This window comes from Lissotriton vulgaris, chromosome 3_1 (assembly GCF_964263255.1).
Source record: "Lissotriton vulgaris chromosome 3_1, aLisVul1.2, whole genome shotgun sequence".
In the NCBI taxonomy this organism is placed as follows: domain Eukaryota; kingdom Metazoa; phylum Chordata; class Amphibia; order Caudata; family Salamandridae; genus Lissotriton; species Lissotriton vulgaris.
This window is the reverse complement of record NC_141689.1, coordinates 240321173-240343452: the sequence shown is the minus strand read 5'-3', so window position 1 is coordinate 240343452 and position 22280 is coordinate 240321173. Positions and strand designations below refer to the sequence as shown.

The 22280-nt window shown below is 50.6% G+C and overlaps 1 protein-coding gene across 2 annotated transcripts in view; it reads left to right on the top strand.

The window, feature by feature from the left end:
• The window catches only part of SKOR2 (SKI family transcriptional corepressor 2), a 79512-nt gene that overhangs the window by 6932 nt on the left and 50300 nt on the right, over positions 1–22280 (top strand). Inside the window, exons 1-4 of one of the 2 annotated variants that reach the window (XM_086960356.1) lie at positions 13544–13789; positions 17625–19406; positions 20599–20662; positions 22028–22102. In XM_086960356.1, coding sequence (XP_086816482.1) covers positions 17673–19406; positions 20599–20662; positions 22028–22102 — 1873 coding nt within the window. In that variant the 5' untranslated portion in view covers positions 13544–13789; positions 17625–17672. Of the gene's footprint in view, positions 1–13543; positions 13790–17624; positions 19407–20598; positions 20663–22027; positions 22103–22280 lie in introns of those variants that run through there. The other variant, XM_086960357.1, reaches the window with a different exon arrangement.

The window sequence follows — 22280 nt, the reverse complement described above, 5'->3', positions numbered from 1 at the left end:
ACTGCCCCCCTTCCCCCGGCCTCCACAGTACCCTGCCCCGGCCTCTCTCTGGTTCCACTGCTTCCCAGGCCTCCACCGCCCCCTGAACCCGCCTCCTCTGGGTTGTGCTCCCCTATACACCCCTCCAGTGAGGTGTCCCATTCCCCCGCTATGCTGCCTCCAGAACCCCTACAGTACCAGGGTCGGGGGTCCAAGACAATGCCCCAGTGAAGGGGTAAATCAGCCACCGGCTGCAGGTGAGGCGGGCCCCTGCAGCCCTTCCTACTAGCACGGCCTAGCTTCCATTGGTGCAGAAGGTGTAGTGACACCGGGGCCTAGAGACCTGAGAAGAGTATAACTATGAATGCTGCTGTATGTCCCAGTTCAAACAGTGGCCAGGGGGCTAATGCCATACCTGCACTAGGTCACGTGACACACTGGCAGCGCCACTGCTAGAGGGGGGCACAGAAGAAGACGAGCGAACACGGGGCATGGAGGGCAATGGTCAGAACGTAAGGGGCACAACCCCCGGTTCCCCAGTCACACACCCAGATCACCAAGGGATCCGCGGAACCAGCGGGAGCCAAGCCACCAACCGAGGGGAGGGACCCGGAAAACAGGAGCGACCCGGAAAGCATCATCTCGGGGGAGATCTAACGGGAAAAAAACCCCAGACCCCCAGACACACACCCACCGCGTGGAACTCACGGGAGCAATGCATTCTCAGCACAAGGAGGGATTCCAGGAACATGGGGACAAAGAACCCTCTGAACTGGAAGGAAACAACCAGCTAAAACCGAAAGAAACCGGAGAGGACAGCCTTCAGAGCACGAGGAAAGCAACCACAGACCCCCGGAAGTACCCGTCACCCTGCAAGTCAAGAGGGGACGAACGGGCAGAATGTTAGGGAGAGATTCCCAGAGCAAGAGGGAAGGTGAACCCAGAGAAAACAGCTTCAGAAACCGATGGGAACAACCAGCAGAACTGGGGGGAAAGAAGGGAGGAGCCTGGCGGGACCACACACAGCAACCTGGGGGAAACAACCGCAGAGCCTGAGAAAAAGTACCAGCACAACCTCAAAGAGCACACCAGAAGGGGGCACGGTGGGTCTCTGCACAGGGCAGCCAGGAAACCACCACACTGCAGTCTAGGAAGAGCAAACAAAGTAAAAACAAGGCAGCGAGGCCTTTCCATCCATGGACCCATGATCTGGAACAACATCCCAGTGTCCATGGGGACAGACCCGACCCAACTACAATTTAGGAAAGAGATGAAGGGTCACCTCTTTAAAGAACACTACATCACAATGCAGCGCCGTCCGCAGACCAGACCCCTCCCCTCCCCGTCTCTGAATGTGTGCTTGTCTTTGGCCATGTGCAGTGCCCCACTGCTGTTTGGCTAGGTTCAAGCTACAGAAATGCCATATATATACATACATACTCACTCTACAGAGGGAAGTATTACCATACGCACACTGACTCTAACATGGGGGACTGTATACGCGCATACGCGCTGATCCTATAGAGGGTTGCTATATGACCGCGCTCACACTGATTCTACTGAGGGGCACTGTGTTACCACACCCTCCCTCCCACTCACTCACCGACCAGGCCTTGAGGTATTTCGCCCTCCCCACCAAACATGCCCTGATTCTACTGAGAGGCAAAAAAAAAAGGCATCATGTTACCTCGCATAAACTGCTTCCACCAAGGGGCAGAGTGTTACAACATAAACAGTGATTCTACAGAAAGGCACAGTGTTACTGCACACACATGCATTGATTCACCTAGCGACACTGTATGATCGCACCCACCCTGATTCTTCTGAGGGGCACAGTGTTACCAGACATACACTGATTTTACAGGGGCACTGTATATGTGAACGCACACTGATTTTACGGAGGGGCACAGTGTTTCCCTACACACAGACACATACACACTGATTCTACTCTGGTTACAGTGTGACTGCACACACACTAATTTTACTGAGGGGCACCATATGATCAAGCACATGCTAATTGCACCAATGGGCCCAGTATGACTACACGCATCCTGACTTTACAGAGGGACTCGATATAACTGCTCCAATGCTGATTCCACTGAGGGGCTCAGTCTGACCTCACACATACTTACTCTACCAAGGGAGAGTGTATGACCTCACACACATTGACGCTAATGAGGGGCACTGTATGACCTAGCTTACAAGGATTCAACAAAAGGGCACAGTGTTACCGCAAAACCACTGATTCTACGTGGGGGCACTGTATATGTGCACACACACACTGATTCTACTGATTGTTAGTGCATGACTGCACACACACTGATTCTACTGAGGGGCACTGCGTCACCGAGCACACACTGATTCTACCAAAGAGCACAGTATTATTGCACACACTGACTCTACAGAGGGGACAGTATGACCGCACACACACTGATTCTACTGAAGAGTGATGTATGCCTGTGCACACACAGGGGTAGATTTAAAATTATTTTACCGAGTTTAGCAAACCCCCCTTGCTGCCCTCCATGAAAGGGAAAAGGGCAGGGATGCACTGTATTTAACATGATACGGCACATTCCTGTCTTTTCCGTGCACTGGTGCACAATGTGCTGCCTAGCACCAATGCAGGCACCCTTGCGCCGTGGGGGAAGGGTGCCTTTGTTGCAGGCAGGATTGTTTTTGTGCAGGAAGGGTCACCGCCCTGCCTAAAAACAATTCTCTGAGGCATTTTCTTCTTTCTATGTGTGTTGCATAATGCTTAGGGTAGAGTATTGCAACTCAGCCATGCAGGTCCATTCAAGGTGGTCGTGCATGGCTTGATATATCTGACTTCGAAGTTGCATTGCCTTTGCGCCCCTTGCATGGTGCAAGGACGATGCATATCAATGGTAAATCTGCCCCACATTTTCTACTGTCCCCTCAGTAGAATCGGTGCATGTGGGCATACAGTGCACCTCTGTCGAGTCAGTGCATGTGTTGTCATTCAGTGCACTGTATGCCCACATGCACCGATTCTACTGAGGGGACAGTATGACTGCATGCACACTGATTCTACAGAGGGGCACTGTATGCCCCCACATGCACACACACTGATTCTACTGCTGGGACAATATGACTGCACGCACACTGATTCTACTGAGGGGACAACATGACTGCATGCACACTGATTCTACTGAGGGGACAATATGACATGCACGCACAGTGATTCTACTGAGGGGACAACATGACTGCATGCACACTGATTCTACTGAGGGGACAATATTACTGCACGCACACTGATTCTACTGAGGGGACAATATGTGTGCACGCCCTCTGATTCTACTGAGGGGACAATATGAGTGCACACCCACTGATTCTACTGAGGGGACAATATGACTGCACACACACTGATTCTACTGAGGGGACAATATGAGAGCACGCCCACTGATTCTACTGAGGGGACAACATGACTGCATGCACACTGATTCTACTGAGGGGACAATATGACTGCATGCACGGTGATTCTACTTAGGGGACAATATGACTGCACGCACACTGATTCTACTGAGGGGACAATATGAGTGCACGCCCATTGATTCTACTGAGGGGACAATATGAGTGCATGCCCACTGATTCTACTGAGGGGACAATATGACTGCACGCACACTGATTCTACTGAGGGGACAATATGAGTGCAAGCCCACTGATTCTACTGAGGGCACAATATGACTGCACACACACTGATTCTACTGCAGGGATAATATGACTGCACGCACACTGATTCTACTGAGTGGACAATATGACTGCATGCACACTGATTCTACTGAGGGGACAATATGACTGAGGGGACAATATGACTGCATGCACACTGATTCTACTGAGGGGACAATATGACTGCATGCAAAAAAAAAAAAAATATGACTGCATGCACACTGATTCTACAGAGCGGCACAGTGGTATTGTGCATACACTGACTCTACCATGAGACAGGGACAGCACACACACCGACTCTACTGAGGGGCAATTTATAGGCACCCAAACACAAACACACACACACATACACATACCAATGTTACCAAGGGACACAGTGTTACCGTACACAGGCTGATTCTACTGATGGACACTGTATCACCGCGCACACACTGATTCCACAGAGGGACACTGTGGGGTCTATTTACAAAGTTGTAACGCAGTGCAGTGCAGCAAGTCCGCTGCACTGCGTGAATGGGCAGGAATGTGCTGTATTTAAAGCAATATGGCACATTCCTGCCTTTCTCCCCTGCACTGGCGCCCTTTTGGCTGCCTAGCACCAATGCAGGCACCCCTACACCATGGCGCAAGGGTGCCTGCGTTGCATGCAGGATTGATTTTGTGCAGGAAGGGACGCCTGAGATGCATATTTCTCTTTCTATGTGTGCTGAAGTATGCAGCTCATATCGAAAGAAGAAGTCATGAGGAGAAATAAAGGTATTTCTCCTTGTTATGCCTCACCCTAGAAGTTGTATTTTTTTGGCACATTCCAAGGTCTGCCAGTTCTAATAAATCTATGGATGCGTAAAAAGCCATGGTAGTTGCGAGGGAACACCCATACAACACCCATGGAACGCCTTCCCAGGGCAGTGTCAAGCATTGTATCAATTTGTGCCGCATTGCCATACCCCAGGTTTATGGGGCCACACAACGTGGCCTTGTGTGGCTTCATAAATCACATGTCAGGCTTGCGTTGCTCTTGCGCCATGTTGCGCGGTGCAAGAGTGACGCAGACTGGCTCATAACTAGGTCACTGTGCACACATTGGGGCTCATGTATGAGAGCCCTATCTCACCTCTTCACTAGGTAAAGTGGTACATGTGTGAGGCAGGGCTCTGATAAAGATTTACGAAGTCACGCAACGCCACTTCAAGGCTTTGAGTGGCCTCATAAATCATGAGTAAGGTGACACAGCGCAAATCCCTACGTCGTCGTACTCTGCACCCATGGGCGTTGAGGTGGGTATTCTCACGCAACACCCATGTAATTTGACACTGCCCCAGATTTACAAAGACATGTGAACCCGGGGAAGGTGTAATGCTGAGAAATAACATCGTTTCTCCTTGTTTTTTCCTCTTTCCATGTGTGCGGCATTTTGAAGCATGCATAGAAAGAGGAAAACGCCTCTTAGGATTGTTTTTGTGCAGGAAGATGCCCCGTTCTGCACAAAAACAAACCCGCCTGCAACAGAGGCACCGTTGCAGCATGGTGCATGGGTGCCTCTGTTGGCGCGAGTCTGCCAAAATGCACCAGCACATGCAGAAAGGACAGGAATGCAGCATATTGCATAAATACTGTGCATTCCTGGCATAGGGCAGCACAGCAAGGTACCTATGCTAAAATACCTTAAATGAGGCCCATTGATTCTACTGACGGGCACTGTATGACTGCGCGCACACCGATTCTACTGAGTGTCAGACTGTCTCTGCACACACACTGTTCTACCGAGGGAAGCTGTTTGACCGCGTGCTCACACACTGATTCTTATCACAGGCTACATAGTCTCCGCGACCTAGTTAGCTGTTAATGAATCCCAGTGTTCACCACGGAAGCTGCGGAGTTATTTAAAGCGTGCTGGAGCATCACCTCCTTGATGATCCGCAGTTAACTCTTCACTGGGACGGCCCTTCCAGCTCCTCGTATGCTGGTGAGAGAGGACGGGCCGAGCATCTTACACCACTCCCACTTCGCATTACCTTCACTGACAATAAAAAGCAAAGGGTTTTTCCATTTAGCAGTGTAAAAAAAAAACAAGACATATTTGATGGTGGCCTACTGTAGACACTCTGAGGCTTATTTATAAGCTGATTGCACAGCCGGTGGCCACGTTTTTTAATGCACTGGTGGCGCCATGTGACTGCCCATATTTACAAGGCAATGTAAAGTAACCTTGCGTGGCTTTTCATGGCCTTGTAAATATGGGCCCCTTTCACGCATTACTCTGTGTGAAAAGAGGCGTGCCATGGGTGTTGCTGTGGGTGCTCCCATGCAACTTCCATGGAAACTGACCCATTCCCAGGTTTTGTAAGCCTGAGAATGGGTCAGATTCCTACGCCCCCAGGGGAGGATGAGGGCAGGCGTAACTAAAAGCAGGACCTTTGTTTCTCCTCCTGCTTCTATGCGTGCTGCATTCTGCAGACCACTTAAAAAGAGGGAAACACATCTTGCGATTGTTTTTGTGCAGGAAGGTGTCCCTTACTGCACTAAAACTACCACCCCTATAATGCAGACACCCTTGCTCCATGGCACTCGAGAGCCTGCGTTGGCGCATGGCAGCCCACTGTGCACCAATGCAAGGAAAAGGACAGGACTGTGCTGTATATTGTAGCCACGTGTGTTTCAAAAACACAAGGGAACCCTCAAGGTAATTATGGACCTTGGGTAACAGTTATGCATATAAACAGTGGTCCTGAAACAAGTGATCATAACAATAAGATAAATATAGATTGGAATCAATGCTATATTCTGGATGTCCAGCCAAACAAACAATTTAATAGTAGAACCAATAACTTAGATAGAAAACAATACTCAAGTGGGACACAGTTCTGTGTCCCACTTGATTGTTGTTTTCTATATACGTTATTTGCTTTACTACTAAATTGTTTGTCCGGGTGGAGATCCAGAATTTATCTTATTGTTATGTATATTATAGCTACAGCCAGGGCTTTAAGTGGTATGAAAAAACGGGGGTGTCTCTCAAAGGGGCGTGGCCAAGGTAACTAAGGTTATGGCTTAAAACACTTAAGCAAAAATTCTGTGCTTAGTGCAGCCCGGCTGGTATTTTGCTGTTTCTGTCATTGCATCCAGATATGTAATACAACAAGTAACATTACACCTACAGCAAGCCAAAACTATTGGCTTTGCCAATGGTTGTTAGTTGCATAAGCAACAATTATGATTTTGTTGAATATATTATGACAATCCTTCATGATGAGACTGTGAAAGAACTTTAACGAGCCTCTTCGAAGTTACCCCAAAGGTAGTGAAGGGTGGTACTGCTGCAGAGATAAGATTTTTTTTTCACCCGGTGGCTGAGGGCAAAAATGCAGAGTCCGATAGGGACCGCTCGACGCCAGCTTTTTAGAACTGCCGGTGCTGAGGACTGGCAAGACCCGGCCCACTTAAAGCCCTGGCTACAGCACATTCCTGCCCTTTTCTTTTGACACATGGCAGCTCGGCAGGAAGGCTAGCTGTGCTGCCATGCATCAAAATATTGCAGGGGGGATAGTTGGGGTACATTCAGAGCTCTCATGGCTCCCCAGTTCCATTTGCAAGTAGCTCACCCAGTCCCTTTTCTGTGCATTCTGGGATTTGTAGTTATGTTGGTTCTATTATAAAATCAGGGCCACAATTCCTAAAAGGCTGAGGGCCTCATTTATGAAATTTTTTCATTGCGCCCTCCTTGCGACACCATATTTACATGGCGCAAGGATTACAGATACGTCAGTATTTCTGACGTATCTGTAGGCTCAAAAGTGACGCATTGCTGGAGTGTGTCACAAAAGTGAAGCAACTCCAGCAATGTGTCCTTTCACATGGGGCACGCCCCATGTGAAAGGGCCTGCGTCAGTCTTACGCCTGCTGTGAGGCAGGCGCAAGATTTTGACGCATTGGAGTCCTAGAAGTGGTGCAGTGAAATCTCATAGATTTCACTGCGTCACTTCTACGACTATTTCTTGCGTCAATACGCCCCCCTTGGATACATTATACCTGGCGTAGGTATAATGTGGCGCAGGGGTTTGCAAAGTGACGCATCTACCTAGATGCATCACTTTGTAAATATGGCGCAACAAGGCGCATTTTTTACGCCACTGGTGCGGCGTAAAAGTGACGCACAGCCTCATAAATGAGGCCCTAAATCTGGACTGGGTCAGCTACTCAGCAGGGACCTGGGGGAAATGATCGCTCTGTACAGTGAAAGAGAGCCAGCCTGGAAACAGTGGGGTCAGAGTTCACAGGGGTGACACTGGGACTACTAAAGTCTGTTTGAAGAGTTGGCAGGAGGGGGAGGGGGACTGGCTTCCCTTATCTGAGCCTAAATTGGACCCGTGCCAAACCCCATCATTACGCACACGTTAAATACGAGTTCAGGTTCTGTGCCCAGGTCGGTGAATGTCCGGCTGCAGTGGGCACTGGTGGCTATTGGACCAATGGCAGTCATTTATCTTCTCTACCTACTCGCCTATCGTGCTGCTTGCTGTCCAGCGTCGTGCAGCGCTAGATCCCGGCGCTGGGGCCTTTCGATGTCCTGAACTTATATTTGGGTCGAATAACAGTGACAAATGTCTTCTCGGTGCACACATTGTCGCGACACTGCAATAGCGTCGACGCTCTCTCCATGGTCCGCCCAAAGTGTGCTCGGTTTTTAGAACTCGATGAGAAAATGTCTAAAAAAGAATCTGTTGAAATCCATGTATGTACATTTCTACAGCATCTTCGCAACTTACAGCTACAGAAGTAAGCAAGTTTCATATATGCACAAAAGAGTAGCCCGTAAAATACCGTGTGAGTGCCAGGAGATGCGCGTGTGCTCTCCGGCCGAGGCACTCGCCAGCCTGCTTCCTGGAAGCTGAGGAAAAGAGCTCTGGGCGTCCTTTCATGTGGCAGACGTCACAAACTCAGCTCTTAATCAGTGCTGGGTGTTAAGACACCACTTTTATATAGCGCCTCGCAACTTAGTTTTCCGTGTCTAAGCGCTATGAAACCGGTCATGGTGACACTATGCATTGGTATACTATTAATCGACCCCTCGGGGATGGAAGGTTGAGGGGGGCCTGTCGGCATTCCATTTAGTTATCTGCGGTAGTGGCAGACGGCAGAGGCGAGCGTTTAACCATGGAGTCGGCCATGATCCAAGCTAAAAGCGAACATAGCGGATACAAATGTATCCGGTCCCTTGGCATCAGGTGGCCCCGTGTGCTGGCCGTTGATGGCGGGGTGCTCACGGGTAAAAGTTAAACCCCCAGCACGTTACTCATCGCCCGTCTGAGGGTCACACTGCCAGGGTCCAATGTACCGGAGCATGTCTGAATCCTGCGGAGCAGAAGGGCAGAATACTCGGAAATAAAGCCGCCACCCGAGCCACTAGAATCAGAATCACGAGAATCCATATAAACAACCGACGAAAGATGCGCAGCCCTCAAGAGGAATCAACACCAGCTAAACGACACAAGCGCACCGAACCACAACACAGGCCTTCGAAGCACAAGCACAGGCCACATCCCGTAGAACAATCCTCGCGCACACGGCACATAAAACTTCAAGCAAACACCAAAAAGAGTGTAGACAGTAGCACAGGTCCAGACAAAACACCAGCAAACACAGGCCCGATGAAGCATGGAGCACACAGCTCACAGAAGCACGGTCGACCTCTGCAGGAGTCCAGCAAAAAAACAGAAACACAAGTCTGAACAAACCAACACACAGAATCACATCAGAAAAACAAGCGGAAACACGAGCCCTTAGAAGCACAGGCCACATAAACACAGTCCAAACAAGAGCTCACACACAAAAAAAACAGCTGGTGGAAACACGAAAACTAATGACCACAAGTCCAAAGAACACCACAGAAACATGGGCCATGGGAATACAAGCCACAGGACAGCCAATGGAAACGATGCCCGTCATTGTCCTATCCCTCAGAGCCACAAGGTCACAGAACCACTCGTCGAACAGAAGTTCAAAAGACACAACCTCGCAGACGGTGAACCCATGAGACCACAGCACAGGGGGACGTTAGACCACACTCAAACGTGAACACAGGAAAGCAGGACTAACAGCCACGAGCCAACAGAACCACTAGCCAATAAACTAACAGGCAATTTAACTCACAAGCTAACACAAGCATACGCTCACTCAATCAGGTGAAAGACACCTGACCCCTCTCCATCACCAGAATCACTAGTCCACAATCCAATAGACCCACCAGACCACAAGCCATTAAAACCACAAGTTAAATCAGTAGTTTCAACGGGTTAAGACAGTTAACCAGACAGCAATGTGTACAAAGGGTGAAAGGAGCACTCAGCCCCCGGGTGGGACCGCAGCGCGTGGACGCTGAACATACTCCTGGAGTCAGCCTCTCGTGCTGACAAGGGACGTGTGAAAGATAGATATATATATTGTTTAAATATCCTGAGTTGGTGTAAACACACACAGACAGATTGAGATCGGATTGCATATGTATGGAGAGATTTACATTATATGTGTGCCTGTGTGCGTGCGCGCGCGCGTGTGGGGCGTGCTCTTAAATGCAATGATATCAAACTCTTATTTCACAGGCCGATGATATTATTTCACAGCTGCCCGTTAAATTCGACGTCATCAGTGCCGGACCTATCCTCGGCGTGATTTGCATCCCCCCGGGGAGTTGGCCTCCGAGCACAGCAGTGTCTTCAGATCATGAAAGCCGCGGCCGTTCTACGGAGTGTTACCATCGCCCGTTGTTTAGTCAACATTGAATAGTGAAAGGTTCGCAGAGCACCAGCATGGGTGGTGATCCAGGCCGCGCCCGGGTTTAGTTCACTTGTGAGGCCAGCTTCAATGAGCGCCCCATTCTACGGGCAGTCAAGCATGGTTTGTAACTAAAGCAGGTGTTCTTTACTCTAAATTCTTCTTTCTAAATTCTTTATTCTAAATTCTACTTTGTTCTACAGAAAAACAAATATTTTCAATACCAACAGCGTTTTCAAGCCTCGCTATTTATAAACCACCAAAACCTTTGGCGGGAATGTTCGACTATACTACGTCTTTATCCAGCATAGATAATATAATTGTATATAGCGCTTCGCGAGCACTTCTGCCTTTCTAAGCACTGTAGACAGAAGGCGGCACCATTGCCCGAAATAACAGTACTCCATTTCAGAAGGAGAGGAGGATGACTTCTGGCAGGGTCCGAATTTTACCTTACGGGCAACAAGTGCAGAGAGAGAGAGCGGATGGGTGGGCGTGGGCCGTATGTATGAGGAATATTAAAGTAAATAATATAAAAATAATTGTATGTCGTGATAATTATAAAAATACCTACAGCGGGTGTAATACGTGTAGCGCTGTATCGACTGATTCGCAAAGCGCTTTGTTTGCCGCTGAATGGAAGACTGGGCGCTATATAAAATAATCTAGCATAACAAGACACGGGATTCCTTAGGGCCCCGAAGCTCTGGTGTGGCTTTGTGTAGACAGCGTTGCTAGCCCAGGTGGGTAGTGGACTCTGAGGTTCCCGCACTGGCCCCGGTCACACGCCTCGCTCGTAGGGGGCCAGCATCACGCTCTTGGGATTGGTGAGGGGCGAGGGACTGTACCTCGCCTTACGCCCTGCGCCTAGTGACATGTCTCATGGGGTCTAGGCGCATCTCACGCGCAGTGGGCCCAGTCACACGCCTCACGCGAATGAGACTAAAGAACACTCCTCACGCACACGGGCCAGTAACTGGCCTATTGACACTCCTCACGCACACGGGCCAGTAACAGGCCTATTGACACTCCTCACGCACACGGGCCAGTAACAGGCCTATTGGCACTCCTCACGCACACGGGCCAGTAACAGGCCTATTGGCACTCCTCACGCACACGGGCCAGTAACAGGCCTATTGGCACTCCTCACGCACACGGGCCAGTAACAGGTCAATTAATACTCCTCGTGCACACGGGACAGTAACGGGCCTCACGCGCTGGGCCTGGTAACACTCACGCGCACTGGGCCAGTGACTGGCCTCACGCCCGTTGGGTCTGGCCTGCCCTTGGGGGGACGGGCTCCACTTTGCATGAACGGATACAACGTTTCCGAGGTCCCAGAGCAGCGCTCGTGTGCCTTACGCACCCGGGACACGAGTCTGCTTCGGGGTGCATTTCCCGTCTGAATGCCAAAGCCCCTTCCGATGAAACTGATTTTCTCAGCGCTGTGTCCATCGTCCGTGGTCGTGGTCCGCTTCAGAACTTGATTTTCACGCACCGGCACTGGTTTTAGGGACTCAGGCATATTTTACTCTAAAGGCTTTGCTCAGAGCAAGAGAACGAGAGACAGAAACGGGAGGAAGAACGAGAAGGTGAAGAAAACTGTGATAAAAGGAAGAAATCAGGGAAGAAAATATAGCGCTATAAGGAGATAGGAAATGTAGGGGGGAGAAGAGACACTATGTGGTGTTCGACAGCTCCAGCTTCCAGCAGGCGGACCCGGGCGGCCGAGATCAGCGCCCGGGGCCTGGACTTGCCTTTGCGCATCCGCGGATCCAGCCATAACGGGTTGAGGTGTCTCGAGCGCGAATCGGATGCAAACATGGCATGTCAACTTTAGTCCTACGAATTCGTATCTGCGTTAAATACCGATCGCAAAATGTATAGAAGTTGTCCGCAAGGTCTAGCACCTGTTAATCATGGGTGGCGCCACGAGAGCCGGCGGGTCGCCTTGTAGCATCGGTGGTACCTGAGAATGCGCGGCACCTGTATGGCCATCGAGTAGACGTGACACACGCAGAGTGTGTATCACCTGCACAGAATGCGTTACAACAACACACAACGTATCACCTATTCCCAATGCAGCACACGCACAGAATGTGTGGCATCTGTGCAGAATGTGTGGCAGCTGCCTGGCACAATATGTATGATATCTGTGGAGAATGTGTGACGCCTGCGTAGAATGAATGACGCAAATCCAGTATGTGTGATTCCTGTGGAGAATGTGTGACACATATCCACACTGTCTGTGGCAGCTCTCCGGCGTGTGTGATACCTGTGCAGAATTTGTGGCACCTGAGCAGAATGTATGGCAGTTGTCCAGCATGTGTGATACCTGTGCAGAATGTGTGATAGCTGGGCAGAATGAGTGACACATATCCACATTGTGTATGGCCGCTGTCCAGCATGTGTGATACCTGTGCCGAATATGTGTGGCACCTACCCAGAATGTATGGCCGCTGTCCAGCACGTGTGATACATGTGGAGAATGTGGGACACATATCCAGAATGTATAGTTGCTGTGTATCATGTGTGACACCTGCGCAGAATGAGTGACGCATATCCACATTGTGTGTGCCAGCTATCCAGCATATATGACACCTGTGCAGAATGTGTGGCACCTACCCAGAATGTATGGCCGCTGTCCAGCACGTGTGATACATGTGTAGAATGTGTGGCACCTATCCAGAATGTGTGATACCTGCGCAGAATGTGTGATACGTGTACAATATGTATGACACCTGTTCTGAGCACGTGCAACCTGTCCTGCCTTGTTTGCACCAGTTCTGTGGGTGTTAAGCCTGCGAGATGTGTGTGGTAGGTTGGCACTGCCCTGTCGACCCTCAACCATATGCCCACCGCGCGCTGCTCTGCCCACAGTTTGGCTGTACGTCAGCCCGGGGGGACCCCCATCCTCGGACCTCCCCTGCAGGATGCGGAGTGAGACGTGGGCGGTTCCTTCCGCGTGCCCTCACTCCACATGCCTGGGGGGAGTGGCTGTCAGTCAGTGACGTCGCAGCCCCCACCCTCTCCAGAAGGAGTGAAGGATGGCGGGCAGATAGGAAGAAAGGGCTTTAGCACTCAAGCCTGGGCTGAGCCGCGCGCACACCGCTCCCCACGGATAATCTGCTGAAAGGGGCTCTTCACCGGGCCGTGGACGCCCCTCCCCTGCTGCCGAGAGGGGCCGGAGAGCCGCCCGGAGAAGGAGGCGAGCCCGCCGGGTCCGGAGTCTGCTCTGCGCCCCTGACACACCGCTGCACCCTCCAGGAGGAGAGATGCGCTGATGGGACCCTCCGCCCCCTCCTAAAGATGCCCTGGACCCCCGGTGAGGAGTTCGGATATTAGGAAGGTAATGCTGGCTGCTGGCTTCGCTCCCCTCCCCGTGTGCGCCACCGTGTGAAGAGCAGACTGCCTCCTCGCTCGGAGGGTCCTGGGCACACGCGCCCTCTGAGCGGGCATGTGCGTGTCTGGGCATCTGTGGACGTCCATGTGTAGGTTACTTGTATATGCGTGAGTTTCTGTACCTATCTATATGTGCCCGTGCATATTACACATGTGTATGCATGCACACAACCGTGTGTGCTGATTCGTATGTCACGCATGTGTGAATGTGCGGTTCGATCTCTGTATGTATGAATGTATGTATGTGTGTCTGTATGCATGTGTGTATGGGGGCTTGTGTGTTTATTTGCATGCTTTGACTTAAAGTTTGCTCTTCATCGACAGCGCCTAGATATCATTTCAGCTGTCGTGCTGCTTTATAGAAATACTTATATATTTCCATTCACGTTCCACATTCCGCGTCCTTGTCTGTGGCATGGCGCACTGTGGGCCTCTTACGTTACTTTATAGTCGAGTATGTGTGTGTGTTTGTGTGTCTGCATGTCTTTTTCTCTGCGTGTTTACGCTCCTATGTGCACGTGCGTCTGTGTGTCTTTAGCTGTTTATTCCCGTGTCTGGGTGGATGTGTTTTGCTCCGTTTGCATGGGTGTGTTTCTTTGCACCATCGCATACATCTCCTTTCTACTTTTACGGCGCCGAAAGGTGCTCGCTGCGCTAAACGGCTGTCCCCATTTTATCGCTATCTTTCTCCTGCCAGGCCTGTTTTTGGAAGACGCTATATGGCGGGGTAGGATGATACGTTATCGGTCACTCGTAGCGCTGCCGCTGCGTGAGTGTTTGTGTGCACTGTCGCGTGTGTCGTGCGTGCGTCATCGGTGCTCGGGTCACAGTGTTAAGTTATAAACTAGAGTTCCCTTTCTGGTGAGAGGCCTTATGTCTGGTTACACTTGCGTCATTGTGAGAATCACTGCTTTCGGCGATCACCTCGGCCAATCTTATTTTCAGCCACCCCCCCAGGACCCCGTCTCGTCAGCCAGGGGTCCCCTTCTTCGTGAGTGACACATGTCCCACCCAAAGCTCCTTTTCTGAAGCCCCTTCCAAGCACCTCCAAAGCTGACAGTAAATTGCCGCCTCTCTTCCCTTGTGGGTTTGTTGTAGTTCAGCGCTTTCGGCCCCACAGGCGCTATATCATTCCCCTGCTATAATCTAATTCAAATTGTTATAACGCTTGACAGTGCCTTATGTCGTGTGTAAATGCTGCCGATTTTGTCTGATAAGAAATCGCCGCGTTGCAGCTAAATTATTTGCCTAAGATCACACAATTAAGAGGTCAAGGGGGGAAGCCAGGATGAGTGCTCGTGGTGTCAGGTTCCACTATCTTTCATAAAGTCTGGACTGGAGGCCATGTACCGCTGAGGCCGGAGGGGTGAAGTTTCCAAACACAGGAGGCTCCAGGCTACAGCAATACACACCACTAGCCATCGACAAATGCGATCAAAAATACAACAGATTTTATTACATTTGTTGAAAATAAGACAAGAAAGGGACTCTATAACTTACATGTTTTACACTAAATAAAAGAAATTAAAATGCACTTCAAAATGTGTATTCCCTCATTTAGCACTGCAGTCCCCGAAACGTTTCTTATGTCACTTCTTGTTTTTGTGCATGATGTGTTCCGGTTTCCGGTTCAAGTTCGCAACCTTGTATTTACAATCGCTTGTCCTTGGGTTTTACAAACAACGCCCCAGCGTGCACAATCGAGCGCGTGCGAGCACGCTGTCAAGTGGTCAACGCTGTAAATGGCTGCAAAGTCGTTTCTAAAAATCTGGGCCTTGCAGGAAACGTTCAGGGTTGTGAATCTATAAAGTAAACAATTCGTCGTGTAGGGTGTGGCAATAAACCAGACGAATGAACAATTGACTCGTGATTTCATCTATTAAGATAAAAAACAAAAATGTTTTCACATTTTAGGTAAGGCGCCTCCGTTCCCTGACCCGTGGATTCCGCCAGCGAGATATATTAAGTGAATTTAGGTTAACTTGTCTGTTTGTGTCAAACTACGAGTGGTTCACAGGCATCTCTACTCTTCGGAGACACGTCAGTTATGAAGTCAAGATATCTGATGTGTTTTCGAAACGGTGAAGTCACAGGCAACTGCATCCGAGGTTGTACATAAGTCTGTGGCAAGACCAGGCCGCTTCACCCCACTCCCTTCATGGTGTGTGGCCGACAGGACGCAAAGAATTCGTAGAGAGGCAGAAAGGGCATTATAGCGCTGAAAGCCTACGGGTTTAGGCGCTATAAAAAACGGCACTGATTAGTCCGAAAAGAAAAACGAAAGCGCACTGTAATGCGACAAAGACACAAACTTTGTGTGACTCCCGGGTGACGGCTCTTGCACCAAAACTACCCATATTTGAATTTATATACATCAGGTGACACAAACCAGAAAATCGCTGTATGAAACCGTCATATGAAATGTAAAAATGTGTTTTTGAAATGTTCTAGTTACAAATTAGGTAGGCAACGCCAATAAAACTTCCTGATACATTTCCCACCTGAATAAAATAAATGTAACCGGCACACCGGAAGTAGGCCGCTGTTTTTTAACCCAATCCTGTTTTGTGTATTATTAGTAATAAACAAATAAGTCCCTTGACGCCCTGCTTAAAAAGTCGTAAAGTGTGCCCGCCTGAGCCCAGGTGTGTTCAGCATCCGAAGGAAGGCCGCCTCACCCGGCAGCACTGCTGTTTTCCGCATAAGCCAAGGCCTGCCCGGCAGCGCAGCGGTTTCATAACACACACACGGTGACTCCAGGGCAGGGCTCTGTCGGGGACAGGCCTGGGGCGCCACAGATACTCCGTAAATAATGAAATCCAATGGTACTCCCATGAAGGTACAAGCGTGGTCATGTGTGTGGTGTGCGCGCGCCTGTCTGAGAGAATGCGTTTTGTATTTCAATGTGCACATTTATTATAGTACATGCTTTATTCCCTTTTGGCCAACTTTTCTTCTTGTATCTGTATATTTGTATTTTAATGTGTTTCTGCAATGAACCCATGTAGCATTAGATTGTAGGGCTTTGTATAGACGTCCCCGCTGGTTTGGGACGTCTGACGTGTTGTGTGTGTGGGGACGTGTCCTCGGCAGTGCTGCGAGGGCCCCCCACGTTGAACCCCTGTAGAGCCGCGATGCCCGCTGCTTTATTATAATCGGCATTCATGGAAACCCTGCAGTGAAATAGAGCCAGCCGCATAATTACAGCAACTCAGCGGTAAAGGAAGGTTACGTTGTACAAATGAGCGACAGGATAGTAGTTAGTTCAGATTTTATCTTAGGGCGAATTTATAAAATGACATCATGGCTAGGAGATGGGAACAGGGGGTTTGCCACAATACCATATGCGAGGGGACCTTATGCTGGGGCTGTAGCACAATGCGTTGCATCTCACACACTTTCACTATTATCTCACTATCCTGTTAAGGCGCGGGCCTTAATTAGCCCAGGTGACTTTGGTGAGTCGTAGTGCACTCTTCAGTATAATAAATCGTGCCCACCTGTGGCATAGCGAGTGCACTGTGGGCCCTGATGCGAGCAGTGGGGTTGCCCCTATGCACTGTTAAAACATTTTTTTAAAGCACTATCATCCCCCTACACTCCCGGGCCCTGGTGCCACTGCACCTGCTGCACCGTGGATAGCTGCGCCCCCGCTGCTCAGACCAGCGCTGTGACAAGGGGAGGGAGGCCGGGTACCATTAACGCGCCGTGACTGTATTTCTGCCTTGATCAGCTGCTCTGGGTCCAGTCTCTCACGAGCGTCCTTGTGTTTTCTCTTCCAGCGCACCGAGGGTGGACGACGCTGCTCCACGGGACCCGCCGACGCCGCCATGGCCTCCAGCCCCCTCACGGGCACCACTGACATCTTGCTGGCCTCCCCGCCGGGCACCTACCCCTCCGAGCCGGCGCGGGGCGGCGCCATGAAGCCCAACCAGGTCAGCCAGGTGGTGCTGTACGGCATCCCCATCGTGTCGCTGGTGATCGACGGGCAGGAGCGCCTGTGCCTGGCGCAGATCTCTAACACCCTGCTCAAGAACTACAGCTACAACGAGATCCACAACCGGCGGGTGGCGCTGGGCATCACCTGCGTGCAGTGCACGCCCGTGCAGCTGGAGATCCTGCGGCGCGCCGGCGCCATGCCCATCTCCTCCAGGCGCTGCGGCATGATCACCAAGCGGGAGGCCGAGCGCCTCTGCAAGTCCTTCCTGGGCGAGAACCGGCCGCCCAAGCTGCCCGACAACTTCGCCTTCGACGTGTCCCACGAGTGCGCCTGGGGCTGCCGGGGCAGCTTCATCCCCGCCCGCTACAACAGCTCCCGCGCCAAGTGCATCAAGTGCACCTACTGCAGCATGTACTTCTCGCCCAACAAGTTCATCTTCCACTCGCACCGCACGCCCGAGGCCAAGTACACGCAGCCCGACGCCGCCAACTTCAACTCGTGGCGCCGCCACCTGAAGCTGACCGACCGGACGCCGCCCGACGAGATGGTCTTCGCCTGGGAGGACGTCAAGGCCATGTTCAACGGCGGCAGCCGCAAGAGGGCGCTGACGCACGGCCACTGCTCCGCCTCGCTCAGCGCGCTCAAGGCCGGGGCGGCCGCCCTGCCGCCCCACCTGCTAGCGCCTGAGCTGGCGCACAAGAGGTCCCGCTTCCCCGAAGACGATGACGAACTGGACGGGGCCCCTGCGCTGCCCAGCAAGCCCCCGCGCAGCTACCCCGTCATCCCGGTGCCCAGCAAAGGATTCGGGGTGCTGCAGAAGTTCCCAGCCAGCTCGCTCTTCCCCAGCCCCTACAGCTTCCCGGCCTTCGGGCTGTGCCAGAAGAAGGACGATGGGGACCCGGCGGGGGCGCAGAAGGGCGCAGGACTGTCCGGGCTCTTCTGGCCGGGACGCAAGGACGCTTTCTACCCGCCCTTCTGCATGTTCTGGCCTCCCAGGACGCCGGGGGGCATCCCGGTGCCCACCTACCTGCAGCCCCAGCCCGGCGCCCTCACCTCCCTGGCGGAGAGTCCCAGCCTTCGCCAAGCCTTCCTGGACCTGTCCGAGCAGAGCGAAGGCAGCGCCGTCAGCACTCCCCGGGACGGCCTCTTCGAAGCCGAGGGCTCCCCAGACCTGCCCGCCTTCCCCACCCGCAAGCCCAGCTACCACTCGGCCTTCAGGCCCGTGGGCAAGGACGCCGAGAGCCTGGCCAAGCTGCACGGGCCCTCCCTGGAAGAGTATGGGGCCGAGCGGCAGCCCTCCCCCGGAACCAGCTGCAGCTACCAGAGCGACAGCGCCGACTCGGACGACGAGGAGCAGGAGGTGGACGTGGAGAGCCACCGGCTGCCGGGCGAGGAGGACGGGGCGCCGCCCTACCTGCAGAGCAGGGGGCTGGGGGAGCAGGACGAGGACAGGGGGGTGCTCGAGGGACACAGGAAGGAGGCCCCCCGCCTCCCCAGCAGAGCCCCCGAGAGCGAGGCCGAGCAGAGCGACCCCCTCCTCGCCCCCAGGAAGGACTCACAGGAGGAGCCCCCCAAAGACTGCAGCCCCCTGCGCACCCCACCGGAGGAGCCCGGCTACAAAGAAGTAAATACCCCCTGAAGCCACCCCGGCTCATTATTTTTATTATTTAAATTCCGCTCTGAGTTGAATGCTTGCATGTGCCTAATAAGATGGATAATGGGGGCCGCTGGGCATGAAACGTTCAATGTGTTAATTCGTACAAATGGGGCCGAGCGAGGGGGGCACATGTGCGGGGTTGTTTCAGCCAGAAGAGCGCATCCCTCCCTCGTCCCTTCAGGGTTAGAGGTTGTGCTGCTGGAAAATAACACAGGGGCCGTATCAGGGTGGCCTTTGCTGGCGCTGCCCAGAGGAGCGCCTGTTTTATGCGCCTCCAGGGGGAAAGTTAATTCAGTGAACCCGATATTTCTGTATCTTTGTGCCTTATTTTCAGATAATACAGCTCGGACTCAGTGGGCACTGCCGGTCGGTTTGCATCTTCCTGTTTCTAAACGGTGCTGTCGGAAAATAACGCATTAACTCTGTAATATCGTTAGGCGCCTCGGGCGCATTAAACAGACGCTCCGAGCTGCGCCCGCAAAGTTCATCCTGCCAGAACTCTAACGTACACATTAATGCCAAGTGTCCCTGTTTAAGATGCAGGCGACCTTATTTTTTTATTTTTTTAATCCCCAATGTAAAACATGTAGCAACTTTTCTTTTACATCGCCCCCATTAGATATACGAAAAGAGGGAACATATTTCTATATTCTCCACTCGTTTTTATTGAGTCGAAAAATTCACCACTGGGGGAAAAGCCTAAAACAGATACTAAATGCCAATATTATCAGCTAAAAAAAGCGGAAATCGCCATCACAAACTGACAGAGTTGACACATTAGTAACACATCGATTTAGACATTTCAAAAGTGATGAGAAAATAATATCTTTCGTACAAGAGTTGGCATTGCACTGAAATGTGATATTTTGTTTTAGGGGTAGGACGCCAGTAGGCCGAAAAACACGTAAGATTTAGCAACGCGGTGGGCGAGGCTAGGGGAGGAAAACCTAAACACCAGTTTAAAACTTCGCCTAGTAACTAGTTTTTAATAACGAATGTAACTTTATTCCATTGTAATTCGCTGATGTCCTGGAAGGTGTAGTCAGAAGTACAGTAGCCAAATTGCATGCCTGTATTACGGCAGACCACATGTCGTAAAGCATGACTACTAATGTAGGGGCCACCATGTCATTCAATGTTAGTCGCTTCTCTTTCACAGCATCAGAAATCTAAGGAGGACAGCCATGTAATCCCGCCGGCGAAAGAAGACAGCTCGTTTCCTGGTAAGCAGCGGGGCTAACCCCCATAATACTGACAAATACAAATCCAGGGGAAGTGAGGGTTGGGGTGGATCAACACCAATATCAAACGTAAACAGTGTTGATGATTTATACGTTGGAGTGAAAAAGTGGTGTGTTACAGATCGGCACGGAATTATTGACTGAAAGGAAATAAATTGTGTCTATTTCAATAAATACGAACTGAATCTTCGAACATAATCCTTGAATCCCTAATAATTTCATAGGCAGAAACACAAGCCTATTTTGAATCGCACACCCCAGTAAAAATTTGGGGTTGTCGGAGAGAAATGAGAAGATTGATTATTGGCAGGAGGGGTGCAGATACGTAAAATCAGGGAGGGTTTTGAACAGGAAAGGGTGGATGAGGTAGAGGTGGTTGAAATACTTCTAGGCCTTGTTTTAAACGAACTCAAAGTCGTCGGTCCGAAATCTGGTTGACTGAGAACCCTTAGAGCATCATGGAAATCAGGAGTGGGTCCTTAGAAATGGGGGTGTTAAGAGCCTTTATACGGGTCCGGATGCTTCAAAATAATACTACAACACAGTCCAGCAAGTTTACTCCCTCCTGCAGATATTCATTTATAACCTACAGGGATGGTTCATATGTAAGCAGATCCGACTCAGCCTTTCAGCTATCAGAGGCAGATACAAATCAGATGCTATTTTACTTTATTAATGCACAACTAATGCACATCTTCTGTTCAGATGTCGCACATTGGGTTTCCCATAACACCAATAATGCACCGGTTTTTTAAAAAGTTAGTTACAAACACTCCCTTATGTAAGCACAGCGGTGGTAGTCAGTGTGGTAACTCCTAGAGCCGCTGGCACACTTTCAGAATAACAGCTGGGTGTGTGATGGCGTGGGGTAGGTGGTGGGGGCTAAGGCACGTGTAGATCGATCAGAGGTAACATTCCTTAATTACTGCGAGAATGAGGGTGTTACCGCACAGCTTCTCTGATGGACATACATTTTTAGACTTTGCTTTCTAAGTAGACATTTTTTATCTAAATTTCTATGTATCTCTACTAGCATTCACACACCTGTATGCTTATATTTGTTTATAGATGCACGTATGTGTATGTATTCATACGGACACACATGTATGAATGTACATACATATACAAATATCAGAAAGTGTGTGCACTATCTATCTATCTATCTATCTATCTATCTATCTATCTATCTATCTATCTATCTATCTATCTGTCTGTCTGTCTGTCTGTCTGTCTGTCTGTCCATCCTTCCGTCCGTCCGTTTGTCTGTATTATATATGTGTCAATGTATAAATGGTTCATGTACAATGTGTATTAAAACATGTGTTTTTTTATTTGCCATCATTACAGAAAAAAGCAAAGACAATCACTTCTTCATCACAGACACAGACCACCTGACAGGGGAGTTCTGGCGCGAGATGACAGGTAAATCCATAAAAGGCACCTTGCATTCTCTAATCACAAACCTAATATTTAGAGCAAAAGCAACTGTAGGGGGAAAAAAAGCAATCCCACGCAGCGATAACCAAGAAGAAAAGAAACGGGGGGCGCGTGGGCATTAATAGCAACAGTATTATTAATTGCCCGGGATTCGGCAGCGAGA